We start from the raw sequence: 13876 nt of genomic DNA, 5'->3' as shown, positions 1-13876 counted from the left end.
TATATTTTATTATTTATAAATGCCTTGTTTAAAAATTTTAGCAAGTCAAAGAGAAATTAAAAAGTAGATCTGTAAAAGAAACACATGCTCACAAGACTATTATTTTCTGAAGAAAAAATGTTACTTTAAGATTTATTAATGGATTGTATGAAAGTTATAGTTGGGTTTTAAAACTATTAGAAACTACAGTTTTGTATAGTAGCTATAGAAGTAAAACAAAGTTGTAATGATAATTCATCATATATTCTTTACAACATCTAAACTCTACTTTATACAATAATAATCACAAAACCAAAAGAGCTAGGCTATAAACATGCACATTACAACGTCTCCAAAACTAATAATGGCCCAAATGTGAAAGAGCAGCTGCATGTCCATATCCGTAATGTCCTAATCCTGCTCCATAAAGTCCATGTCCAACTCCATAATGCAAAGGTGCCGCAACCAATGCTTTTTGAAGAAGAGGTGCAGCTAACACAGGGGCTATAGGTTTCACGACAGGAACAACTGGTGCAGCGACTACTGCTGGTGATGTCCGGACATCTAAGCGAGACTGCTGAGAGACGGCAACTGGTGCGATATGAGCTACAGAAGCTACATGCCCGATCGGAGCAACGGGGCCAAGACCCAGCGCGCCGTGAGCCAATGGGGCCACTAAATGTGGAGATCTTTTCAGAATATGATGTCCGAGCGGTTTGGCCCACAAAGTTTGACCCAGCAGACCCTGTCCAATATAACTCTGCTGTGAATATGGCGCTATAATAGGTGAATGCAGTGTATGAGCCGCTGGAACCACTAACGGTAATATTGGATGACTGCTGCACAGGACAAGGCAAGCAAATAATACCGCGAAGAAAACCATTTTGGCTATTCGGTTTCAGTGAAACAAGTAAACTGGTGCCTGATATCTGGAGTATTCCCTTCTTATACTATGAATGCTGAATCAAAGTGACAGGACTGAGTAACGAATAATAGATTCGACACGCTATTAAACATAGTGATTGTCGTTATTGTCGTTAACAGCAAACAAAAAATGGAATTTGTAGTTTTTATAAGTTGATTTAAAATAGCCTATGAGCAATTATAAATGGGAAGTAATAGATTGCGTACAGTGTCAACAAATAGTACTGTACCAAATGTTAATTATAACTTGCTCAGTTTATTATGCTATAAATGTCTATGGACAGAAATTGTTCAATGTAATATTAATTTGCAGGATAATAATTGTCACTAGATTACACCAATTATTTAATCTACATACTATTAGTAGTCCAGTAATATATGGGTATATATGTATATACAGGTAAATATATTAACTGATTTCAAAAAAGAAGGAGTTCCTCTTTTCGTTTTAAATCAGAACTCTGAGGTAACATGGTTACATATTATTCAACCGTATTATTATATCATTTTTCCTTAAATGAATGAAATCAATATTTTAAACATATTGTACAGAATTAGCACAGTCATAATTGTTCCATAATGAATCAATAAGTGTGAATAATCCCAATGTACAGCGTAATTATTTAAGTAAGTTTCGTTTTATGCTAAATATATGCAAGGTAATTTGCAATAAAATTTAATACGGTTAATAATAAAGTTTAATAATATTATATATAAAGTTTACCTTGTAAGAGTTTTTACTGAGATAGCAACGTGGGATAGAACTAGTACTCTATGGAGTACTAGTTACTTCGTAGTATGCTACAAAAAGGCAAAAGATATCAAATACCTGGAAACTATATTGGATATTTACAATAACCACGTACATCATTTATAAAATCTACGATAAGCGTTACGACATTATTTCGTAATACATTGTCATTCCTGTTCTCTAACCCACATCAATCAAGCCCAATTGCATTTAAGTAACAGTCTTACGTGCATCGATCATTAATATTCATAAATGACGTTTTATAATACGTGCATCTCAAATCCGGCCAGTGCCCTGGAGATTGCGGTGACGCAACGACCCGTTGAAGACCATCGGCCGAGAACTTGAACTCGTTGCCACCGCCGGCGCCGTGGCGTATCATCTACCGTTATATGCCTATAAAACTCTATGGCCCTTCACATGATATACTACAAGTATTGTGCGCTTCAAAATGATTCGACTATTTCTAACAATAAGTGTGATTGCAAAAGTTCAATGCAATATGCCGATCATATACGCGGCTCCAAGTGCAGTGTCTCACCAATCGAGAATTGATATCAAACACACGCCTGCCATTATTTCCGCACCATTGGTTTACAGTCCAGCTACTACGATATACGCAAGTCACCCGGAGGCAGAAAATAACAAAAAAGTGCTCGCCTTTGCTCCTACATTGACATCAAATACAGTTCTTACTCCAATCGCTTTAACAATATTTCATAATCTTCCATTAGCGCGAGCTCTAGAACATCCAATTTCTATTGATAAATTGCAAGAAGCTTATGAACAAAAGGAACAGTTCAAATCGAGGAATAAAGAAAATGGTATAATAAAAGAAAATTACATTGAAGAAAATCGGGAACACAATTTAGGCCACCAACAGCTAGTTTTTGAAACATCAACAGCAACTTACAAAAAGTTTGAAAATATCGCAAATGATGAATTTACATCTGAACTACATAAAGAAGAATAAAATTGTCGCAGTGATTTATATCTTTCGTTTAAATATAGTGAAACTAGATCATTACGCTATTTAAATTTAGCTTTTTTCGAAAATGTAAAATGAAAGATTATTAAGTAACTATGTACGAAAGAACGTCTATAGTTTATAGTTAAACATCTCTATTGTAATTGTCATAAAGTTTTTTTGTAAAAAAGCTGGCAATAAATTAGTGTATGTTCTTTTGTTATGATAAGGTAGGTAAGTTATTTTGCAGATCTCACTAATTTATAAATTCATTTGTCATTTTTTCAATAGTTATTATGTGCCTATTAATTGTAAGTGTTTTGTAAAATTAATAAAGTAATAAATATAGTATGTGTTTCTATACCGAATGATAATAAGAGTATTATATGATTATAAGTATACCAATGCCAGGTATAATATTGTACTGAATGAGTAAATAGGTTGACATAGTAGTTATGGTAACCTGATTTTCTGAAATGAAAAATTCATTACATAATATTAGATGTCAATATAAATAACCTATCAAACAGGGTTGCCAAGCGAACGGAGGGGCCTCGAATTTGATTCACGGTCGATCTCTGAAGGAGGACACAGTTGAAGTATATAGAATTTATTATTTCATATAGATATGTTACATATGTAGACATTTTCTTTATATATACTTAATAAAATGCACTTAAACTCCAAGGCCTATTATGAATGATTATAAATATTATTTTAATTTTTCTAGATTTCTTAAATATTGCAAATTATTAAAAACTGTACCTAAATATTTTTTAATTTAATTATTACCAATAAAGGCATTATTAACATATAATAATGTCAGTTAAAAAGTTTAATACATTAATCTGTATTTTTTGTGATAACGAAATAATTGGTACCAATTGTTTTCATAAATAATCAAACCAGTGTAAAGAGTAAAAATATATATATTTATCCCAAATCTTATTTATAAACAATTGAAAAATATCTGAAATATATGTACATAGTGGAACATAATATGGTTATTGGTAATTTAGGATTTACAATGAATTTATATTTTCAAATTGAAACTGACTTTTTAGTAGATACTCTAACGTTAACACAGTTTAGAGTAAATGGGGGTAGGTGATGGGAGCAGCTGGCAGAGAATAAGCATAGGGAGTATTGAAAAGTGGGGTAGAATGGAGATCAATTCTGGACTGATGGGAGTAGGAAGTTGGGGCAAGACCGATGAAAGGGGCAGAACGCTTCTTGATGAAGTGAGTGACGGGCTGCGGGATAATTGGAGCCGCGGTGTGAATCAGGGGCGAGGAAATGTAAGGTGTGGAAAAGTAAGGTGAAGCCAACAGAGGTGTGCCAGCGTAGGTTGTGGGAGCGATGTACGTTTTAGGTAGGAAGGGAGCAGATCGCTTCTTGATTAAATGTGTTGCAGCAACGTAGGGCAGTGGAGCAACGTATGGTGATGAGATGAGAGGTGCACCCTGGACGAGAGGCGCGCTGTAGGTGGTAGCCAAAGCCGGAGATGCAACGTAAGATGGTGAAAAGTACGTCAGTGGTGCCGAGCGTTTCTTGATGAAATGCGAGTAGGCCAATGGCGCGTTGATGATGTATGGAGACGGATGAAGAACACTGCTAGCTTGGTTTGTAATCGTCGTAGATGCTGGTAGTACAACACTTGCGTAGGGACTGATCGGTAGAGGCGCAATAAAGGTGCCTGGCTCAGGTTGAGGCTCCGGATGGGGCTCAGGCTGAGGGTCGGCAACAGCCGAGGCGAGGAAAGCACACAATACTATGAACTTGTACATTGTGGTTTGTCTTGTTGCAGAGGACAACTGATGCCCTTGCAATACATCGTAGCGTATTTATACAAAAGAATCACAAAAGCTAAGGGCGATCTCGTTTTCAAAACCGGTGCAAAGCTGTCGTCCAGGAAGCTGGCATTTACAATTAACAAGGCCATACAGAAGCTCAGATAGGTACATCACTGTCATGTGCATTTCAGAAAGTGCAATTAAACAATATGATGTTTACCTGAGTTATGTTTAATTATTGTAATTAATAGGCCAATTAATATAGTAGTATTATTCAAGTTATATATGAATATTAGACATTACTAAAATTAAAACTGTGATAAGAAGTGTTATGATATATATATTCAATCTCGTGCTAAAAATTAAGAAACTAAATGTTTAGAAAGTTTAGCCACCTGTGTTCTGACTCAGGAAGCAAAATACTGAGATTATAATTCACTGTCTATTTTTTTAGCTTTCTTACTACAATATTTCGTATTTCACGATATAAATAAGCGATTACTATTGTAACCAGTTACTACTGTACTGTATCTATCTAGTTACCACTAATTATCTTATCAATATTTAGCAATCTTGCGTTTAATACGATTTTCTGTTTATGATTTCAATCCAGTTATATTAGCAAGTAAAATGACATAGTAATTATAATTGAACATTTATTATTCAAATGACACGATAAGAGATGCCTTTATATTACTTACTATATTTAGATAAATAATAATAACAATATTAGGATAATTCACACAGTACTATCTAGGACCCGAGGTAACTAGTTAAGCTAGCTAAAGCTTGTGTTATGGGTACTAGACAACTGATACAAATAAATAAATAAATAAATAAATATATTTTATTTCATCTCCACAAATTACATAATTTTAGTTTTATTATATAAATGCTAACAAATAAAAATCACAAATATAATTTGTGGGAAATCTGGAGCCCAAAGTAAGCCATAGCCTGTAACTTAGACACCAGGTCTCCCCTTCATATAAATTAGTTATACATCTAGTTTTAAGTTTAAACGTGGAGTGCATTGAGCATGTGTGTGTGTGTATGTGTATATGTGTGTGTGTGTGTATGTGTGTGTATGTGTGCGTATGTGCGTATGTGCGTATGTGTGTATGTGTGTAAGTGAGTGATCTATGTAAAATTTATATATAAACATAAATACATTATTTTTTTTCCTAAATACATACATATTATACATACAAAACACCCAGACTGATACAAACAATCATACTCATGAATATAAATGTTTGTGCCGTGCGAGGAATCGTTCCCGCGACCGTAGAAAAAAAGTGGGTGTGCTGAAGTACTAGACCATCGAGGCCTTTAAAGTTTGCTCTTAAGTAATTGAAATATATAATTGAGCTGCAATATACATGCAATACCTTATTATAATACATTCGCGACTATTATCCCAAATTTGATAGTCAGAGACATTGTCGTTCATTGACGCGGTGAATGCAACATTTGACGTACCCACATTTCGCTGAGCATATTTTAACATAAGTGTGTCTACTTGTATACAATAAAGTCAATAGCCGTCACTCAGATATTTTTTAGTTCGTTATTAGTAGTCCCGTGGCCTGAAATTCAGTCGGAAAAATTAAATCTACATACAAGGATTTTTGTTGTCAGCCAGATTCATTCAGTTCAGATTTATTTCGTCAGTTCAGTCATTCAGTCAGTCGTTCATTCATCAAACGACTCTGGTTTCTAAACAGGAGTAATAAACCATTAGGCGCCGACACTCTGAATCTTATATATTAAGGTATCGTTTTAAAAAAAAATGTTACCTGTGGTATTAATTACCATACTCCTCTGAAACGGTTTAACCGATTTTTATGAAATTTTATATGCATATTCAGTAAGTCTGAGAATTAGCTACTATCAATATTTCAAAGCCCTAAGTGATGAGGATTTTCCACCACCATTTTAATTTTATTATTTGGACAATTTTTTTATTTATTTATAATATGGCATTAAAAAATACATACAACCCTAAATTTTCACCCTTCTATCACTAACCTCTACTTTTTAATAGCGATTTTGATTTATATAGCAAAAAAACGTTTGCGGGGTCACCTAGTACAACATATAAAATAATAGATCTACTAAATAAAATGTAGCAATAATCAGATAATGTATATTAATGCTGATAGCATTTATTTCTATTTACCTCGTAGTTGTTATTTATAGGAACAACTGGCTTGTATAATTGTGCCATTGAATAACACTTTGATTTGCATCCGAGCATAAAATTGCAATCTGTTACTGACATCCACACACATTGTCTAAATAAACTAGAGAATTAAATATGTGCACTATTGCTTATAGCATTAAAATAAATATTTACAGTTATCTGTTTTTAGGCCATACAAAACATATGCAAAGAGGTCTTTGTTAAACTTTGATCTGTATTTCCGCATATAAAATGTATGAATAAATTAATGCACCTATTATTATTTTGTTAGAGGTAAAGATACGATGTAAGCCTGAAATTCTGACACAATCATGGAACTGTTCCAGTATCCCAGATCATACAATAATATAATTAATATCCATTATAATTCAAAAAATTGCCTGCTATCTGTATGTTTATTATTTTTTCACAACTAAATGATTGATCTTATTGAACTCTAAAGATAGATTATATCACGAAGATATTTCTAGGTTCAGAATAGAGGAGGTCTCGCGTATTCGTTAACTAACCATTTTGTAGCCCAGGTTATGTTACAAATTATCGTCAATGTGTTATGGAAACTACATGTTAATGAAGTAGTTTTGATTACTTTTGTCTCTATCCTTGTTACATGGGCCATAGTTAGGAGGTCCTAACTATGGCCCATTTCTATCTATGATCACCTATGTGTTACCGTTTAACATTGTCACCATCTACCATATATATAAATTTTGTTCTCATCTATACCGCATATATTTTGAATAAAAAATGGTACATCCAAAAAATGTAATCCAAAAATATTATACAATTACATTATATTAAATTAAAATATTACATTAAAATATATACCATAATGTTTCAGGAGTCACCCATTGTTATAACTTGCCCGTAGAATTGGAAAAGATTTGATCGTAGAATATAAGGACACATGAGTATCGAACCTCGTCCTCCGAGCTATTTCAGTTCTTATCATTATACTTATCTCTCATATCACACCGGCTACAATTTTTTTGTCCAGTATAAAAAAAATCTTGTCCTGTCCCTCATATACTTTTATGCCATTTTTTTATTTTCCTTTCTGTATATTAATGCGCATTCTATTTTAAGACTTTTCAATTTTGTCTTTATACCTACTTTTAATGTCGAAGGAATAGAATAGAAGAATATCCACCCAATTTACTTTTATTTTTATAATTAATCGTATTAAAAAACTCCTTCTACAATTAAGTATGGCAGTTTTCATTCCCTGTATCATCATTACAAAAGTTTTACAAATAGCTGATCTTTCGATAATGCCACCTGAATAAATAAACAAACAGATTAATGCCTTAGGCACAATAAAACATACACGACAAACTTATGAACCTTTTCTCTCATGCAAAAGTAGTCCTTTCAATGCCACGAACTGTTCCGGCGTCACCTACTGTAGATAATCATATGATGTGAGTATATAAGCCGATCGCAATCTTACTAGTGCATCAGTGTTTCTGAGTACAGAATACAACACAGACCATTATCAAAATGATGAAACTGGTGGTGTTGTCTTGCCTATTGGCTGCTGCGTCGGCTGGTCTGATCGCTCCACTCGCCTACTCTGCACCCCTGATTGCGCCTTACAACTACCGTGGCCCGCTGTCACTGGCCCCTGGACAACCCGCTAACATCCTGGCATCTGACGGTAGGCCTCTTGACACCTTGGAAGTCAACCTCGACCGTTCTGCCCACCTCACGGCTAAGGCACTCGATGGACTTCACATTTTGAAGAAACGTTCTGCCCCTCTCCTGGCTGCACCTGTAACCCGATTGGGCCTGGCTCCTTTGGCTTCTGCACCTTTGATCGCCCCAGTTCCTTCTATCTACAGCGCTCCCATTGTCTCGCATGTGTCGCCAATCACCTACTCCGCGCCCATCGTTTCATGGTAAATTCTGTACTTAGAAAAATTGATGATATTATGTAAATATATATATAATGCAAATATATGTTACAAAAAACTATTTTCGTGTTTTATATTCTTTCAAAACTGTTTACTTATATGTACTGATGTTCATATTGAGCATAATACATAAATATAGTGTATATACATTGACTGGATATATTTGATTAACTGGATTGAATGGATCATAATTTCTATCCCAGGATTTTACTACCGAATTATTAATTTATATAAATAAATTAATCCGAAAAAAATCACTACAAGTTATTACTATATTATATATTAAACGTTTGATAAAATAGCTCCTAACTTTCATCCGTATATATATATAGGCTTTGTAGCAACATCGTTCACAAAGTTAGCAGCTTGTTATAAGGGTAAATGAGAATATGGCAATGAAATTGCTGGATACGAGGTATGACTCCTTAGTTCTCCGGAATGTCAACGCATGAGTATCATGGGAGTCACATGATCACGTGATATTCATGGTGCTCATTCTGGTAAATTCATGAATAGCCTACGGTTACCACTTACCTGAATATTTCCAATGTATAATATATATAACCATTAATATACCTAGTCCAGCCATAAGTTCTATTAAAAATGAATATACATTTTTTTAATAACGTAATGTAATATTATTAATATTTACATACATACCTACATATTTATTAAATCCTCATCAAAAAATAAAATAATATTCTATTCGAAACGGCCACCATTGGGTCACCCTTATACAGGCCTTTAATCTTTCACCACAACTTGATCTAAAGATTTTTTAAGAGACTCGGTGTCGGCGTGTTAGCCAGTCTTCAGCTCTTATAAAGTGCGGAACATTGTTTGAAGCCAGACTTGTGACCAGGTGCAAAGTCCAACTAGAAAGTTCACGGTATATTTTTAAAAAGTGTCTTGCTAAGAGGTTTCTCAACATTATCCAAGACTGTATCTTGATACACTTTGACAGAAGTTTTCACTCCTTTTTCACAAAAATGTTGTTGTGAATTTTGATAATACACGCTCCACCAAACCATCACTGATGCAGGGCGATAACCACGTTGTACCTTTTCGACCAATTGAGTAGATTCTTTAGAAATGTGACCGTACACTTGTACTTGTACACTTGTTGCTTTGTTGTAGTGCCCTTCAATCGTGACATTTTTTTCATCTGTAAAGAGGATATTTCTGTGCTGTGCCGCGACAAGACGTTTTGATCGATCTACTGTCTTTAATTGTAAAGATTAATTTAGGGCATGTCCTGTATATCGACGATAAGCATAGAGCTTCAGGTCTTGTTTCATGATACGCGACAAAGTCCTAGCGGGAACCTTTATTTCTCACGGTAAGATTTTTTGCTTCCTACTGGGGTTTCGACGAATTCTGGCTTTAACAGCATTAACTTTGTAGTTCTCAGAGCACGCGGCCACCCCGATCTTTTCTGGTCTGCGACAGATGAAGTGTTGTTGTATCTGTTGATAGTATGATCATACGTCTGATACCAAGCTTTTGTAGTGTCTGAAAAATGACTGACGGCTCCATATCCACTTTGTGCAAGGCGATCACTGCAGTCCAATTTTCTTTAACACCCCATTCCATATTGTAATTTGATAATGAACACGAAAAAATATGTAAAAAACGTAAAATAAAAAAAAACATTAACGTGTTTCAAATTCAATTGGTATATATTTATTTCTATATTCTGAAAGGATTTCATTGCATAGAAGAATTATAGTTATTCTATTATATATATTTATAGTTATTCATACATACACAGACACATTATTGCATGATGCAGTATGCATAGTACAAATATGTATCTATATGTCTATGTCCGTTTGTCTGTTTGTTACCTTTACAACGGTAAAGAAAGATTGTATCATAAGGTCACATGTACATATTATGCTAAGCTTTATGTCACTAAAGGAGATGAAGTCATGATTAACTGTCAATGAGTACGATATGCCATTTGTATTTCGACGTAAAAATGTAAATTATCAATAATTATTCAAAAGAATAACCAGCTATACCTAATAGATATCTTGCTCGTTATAAAAGTGCTTAAAATTAAGTTTACTTGAATAAATTATTTCTATTCTATTCTATTTACCTAAATGTCATATAAAATTATCTTGAACATAATCTTCATATTCAACTTCAGTTGTAACCCTTAGCCAAAATAGATTCGCTGTTCTCCTGCAGTAATTTTGTTTATATACAACATACTACCAAAAATCTTCGACATAACTGTTACCTAACATGTTTCAATCCATAGAATGCCAAAAATTTTATCCACATGAAAATGTTAATTGATATATCTTCAGGGTCTTAATCGTGAACTTTTCAGACGGAAAATTCGTACTAGTTAGGTATTACAAACATGTTCCAGAACACCTAACTAGGTACACTAAATATCTGAGGTCACTGGAGGCCAATAACATTACAGTAGTTTGAAAAGAACAGCTAAATAGATTTAGGTTACAAAAAGACAAAGTACTAGATAAGTCATGCGGAGGACTCCTCCAACTTTTGCGAAAAAGACCGCCAGTTGTTCGACATAGTTTTGTTGGTTAACGTGCTACACAATGCTTAATTCTATACATACTCGTACTAGCGAACCGCCCCATCTTCACCTAAACCCAAAATTTATATTACTCGTTGAGATTTCAATTTTTTTTTATATAATGTAGCATACACGATGATACATATATAACATGAAGTATCAGTAATAAAAGGTTATTATTGATACTTGATCTTCGTTGATTCCTTAAAGACTAAGGCCGTGACCACTAGGATGTTCCTTTCAACTAATACTAAAGGCCCTTTTATGCCAAGTAGATCGCCAATTATACAGCTTGATAATAATATAGCTTCCTATATTAGTAAAAGAATTTTAAAAATCTATTACAGAAGTGTTTTAAAGTTTATCCATTAGAATCAAAGTCACATTGTTGTACCTAGAGAGGCAGAATATGACTGATTCATAGAGATGATACAAGTTTTTTATGCCATTGGATGGGCATAAAAAACTTGTATCATCTCTAATCTCTAATTAAGCCTAACTGATGGTAAACGATTACAGTAATAGTATAGAATGTTTTTAAGAGTGACATAATATTATGAAAAATAAATAATGTCTTTATACATAAATCCATACGATTGAAAAATGACGTAGTGATAAATATCGAACAAGGGATGTTGCATTAGTTTCATCATTTGAAAAGAATGGATTAAGGAAGAGCAAGGACAGAGATAGATCACAGGCGACGAACTTGCATGAATAGATTGATAAATCGAAACATGTGACTTTTTGTGACCTCGTACCCCTGCGCCTCTACATGAGTGACATACGTAAATGTAAAAATTTATGTCACAACTATCAACGAAATCTCGCATATCTTTTACTGGTATATAATGTAATGACAATAGTGAACACATCATATATGATCCGTCTTATGAAAAGGCACGGTCTATGAGAGCCTGCTAGTAGCTAATTATACTGTTAATTTACCTGAGGATCCCGTGCTATTGTAATTTTCTATACAATATGCATCAACTACGGTAGTATAATATTCACTACATTTTATTTCATATACCATATGTATCCTGATTATAAACAACTAAGTATTTACCAAAGTGATGCATAACATTAAATAGATTTCTCAATATAATCTACTACTAATATTATAAAAAATGAATGATAATTTTCTGAATTTGTAAGAAGTAATATAGTTACACCTAAATGAGAATTTCTTTGAGTCATGAAAAATTATTTATTTGCATAAAGAATTTCTCTACCTGGAATCATCAGGCACTATTATATACATTTCCAAAGATGTCTACATACATATATCAAAGAAAAAGAATCTCGGTTACTCTTTTTAAGTATTTTGGACTAAATAAGTACTGTATAGGATACTAGTTTACTTTCCTACATATATTAAATAAATTAGGTATAACTATTAATACGAAACTGCGAATAACTATAATCAGGGTTATGCGCTTTAAGAGGAATTAATTGAAATAAAAGTAATATGTATATATATTATGGTAACTCTCTTTATAAACTATGAGTGGGTAGGTTTACATTGTTGAGTATTCTAATTATATTTTAAATACGTATTCACCAACCATGGCCAAGAACAGCAGCACGGCCCAAAGGATTGACTAAAACTCCACCATGACCTAAACCACCGGCTAGACCTAGTGGGCCAATAGGTCCAATAGGTCCAAGACCCAAGGGCGCAATGGGTCCAAGACCCAAGGGCGCAATAGGAGCTGCGAGGGGAGCAGCGATGGGACCCACAGGCAAACTAAGCCGAGCAGAGTGAGCCAGAGGTAGAGCGGGAGCGAGCAGTGGAGCTGACCGTTTCTTCAACAAATGAAGTCCATGAGCATCTACGGCCCTCGCGGTGTAGTGAGCAGCACGATCCAAATTCACGCTGATGGTGTCAAGGGGCCTGCCATCAGCAGCCACGATGCTTGCGGGTTGTCCAGGTCCGAGCGATAGCGGTCCTCTGTAGTTATAGGCGCCAAGAGCAGGAGCGCTCAAAATTGGGGCTGCAAGCGGAGCAGCAACCACAGGAGCCGCCAGAGGTGCGGCTAAGTGACCACCGAGTCCAAGACCAAGTCCAAGGCCCCAAGGAGCAATGGCGCTAGGTTTGGCAGCCGCCAGGGCCACGACTACAGACAACACCACCAGCTTGAACATTGTGGTCTGTGTTGTTTGATATTCAATGAGAGACTGATGTTTTCACCCTGTTCAGTTCAGCTTTTATACGGTTCTGTATTGTAGGCGTATTCCAGATACCTTTGTGTCGTTGGCAAATATGCAAGGCGTTGGCTACAGGTTAGCTGCAAGAAAAGAACCATAGGACGTCATAGGCTCCAAGTGTCCAACTATTTATTAGCAACCTTAAATATACCAGTAAATAGTGTGATATTACAAATACCCTATTGGACTCGAACTATTTCCGCGTTTGCCTTGAACAATTTGATAAACGGCCATTCACTTCTACTGATTAAGTTAACAATTGTTTCCTTTCTTAATTAATTTAATTTTGTTCTTCTGCCTTCTTCACATAGATACATTTTGTATTTTCTACTTGAGTACATTGGAAGATTTAAGATATTGTTGACAATATAGTTTTAATAATTACAAAAAATAAAAAGGTACTCGTATTCGAGCTTATTTGCACATATCACCCTCACACACAGATCTTTCTTAAAATATACAGTAATGCACATAGTGCGCTTCTCATGCTACATATGTCCATACGCTAAATAGCGGAAGGTCGTCAATTATTTATTTATTTTAGTATATTTGTTATTTTTATTATTCCTGAATTT

The 13876-nt window shown here is 34.5% G+C and overlaps 4 protein-coding genes across 4 annotated transcripts; 2 read left to right on the top strand and 2 right to left on the bottom strand.

Annotated features, from left to right (window-relative positions):
- Positions 1-242: 242 nt before the first annotated feature.
- LOC131848088 (uncharacterized) lies at positions 243-1119 on the bottom strand. The gene has a single exon (XM_059197843.1). The coding sequence runs from the start codon at positions 860-862 to the stop codon at positions 338-340; it is 525 nt and encodes a 174-aa protein (XP_059053826.1). The 5' UTR covers positions 863-1119; the 3' UTR covers positions 243-337.
- A 716-nt stretch (positions 1120-1835) lies between these two features.
- Positions 1836-2969, top strand: LOC131848090 (uncharacterized). Its single transcript, XM_059197844.1, has one exon. The coding sequence runs from the start codon at positions 2106-2108 to the stop codon at positions 2625-2627; it is 522 nt and encodes a 173-aa protein (XP_059053827.1). The 5' UTR covers positions 1836-2105; the 3' UTR covers positions 2628-2969.
- A 563-nt stretch (positions 2970-3532) lies between these two features.
- On the bottom strand, positions 3533-13255 carry LOC131848055 (uncharacterized). Its single transcript, XM_059197811.1, has 3 exons — positions 12659-13255; positions 8262-8494; positions 3533-4465 (listed from the first exon to the last, which is right to left on the bottom strand). The coding sequence occupies exons 1-3, from the start codon at positions 13236-13238 to the stop codon at positions 3710-3712; spliced, it is 1569 nt and encodes a 522-aa protein (XP_059053794.1). The 5' UTR covers positions 13239-13255; the 3' UTR covers positions 3533-3709.
- Positions 8069-8594, top strand: LOC131848093 (uncharacterized). The gene has a single exon (XM_059197848.1). It carries the CDS (start codon positions 8121-8123, stop codon positions 8520-8522), a length of 402 nt encoding a protein of 133 aa, XP_059053831.1. The 5' UTR covers positions 8069-8120; the 3' UTR covers positions 8523-8594.
- Positions 13256-13876: the final 621 nt, after the last annotated feature.

The sequence above is a fragment of the Achroia grisella genome, unplaced genomic scaffold (genome assembly GCF_030625045.1).
Source record: "Achroia grisella isolate CSIRO2021 unplaced genomic scaffold, CSIRO_AGI_Agris_v1 utg546, whole genome shotgun sequence".
In the NCBI taxonomy this organism is placed as follows: Eukaryota; Metazoa; Arthropoda; class Insecta; order Lepidoptera; family Pyralidae; genus Achroia; species Achroia grisella.
This window is presented reverse-complemented; position numbering and strand designations above follow the sequence as displayed.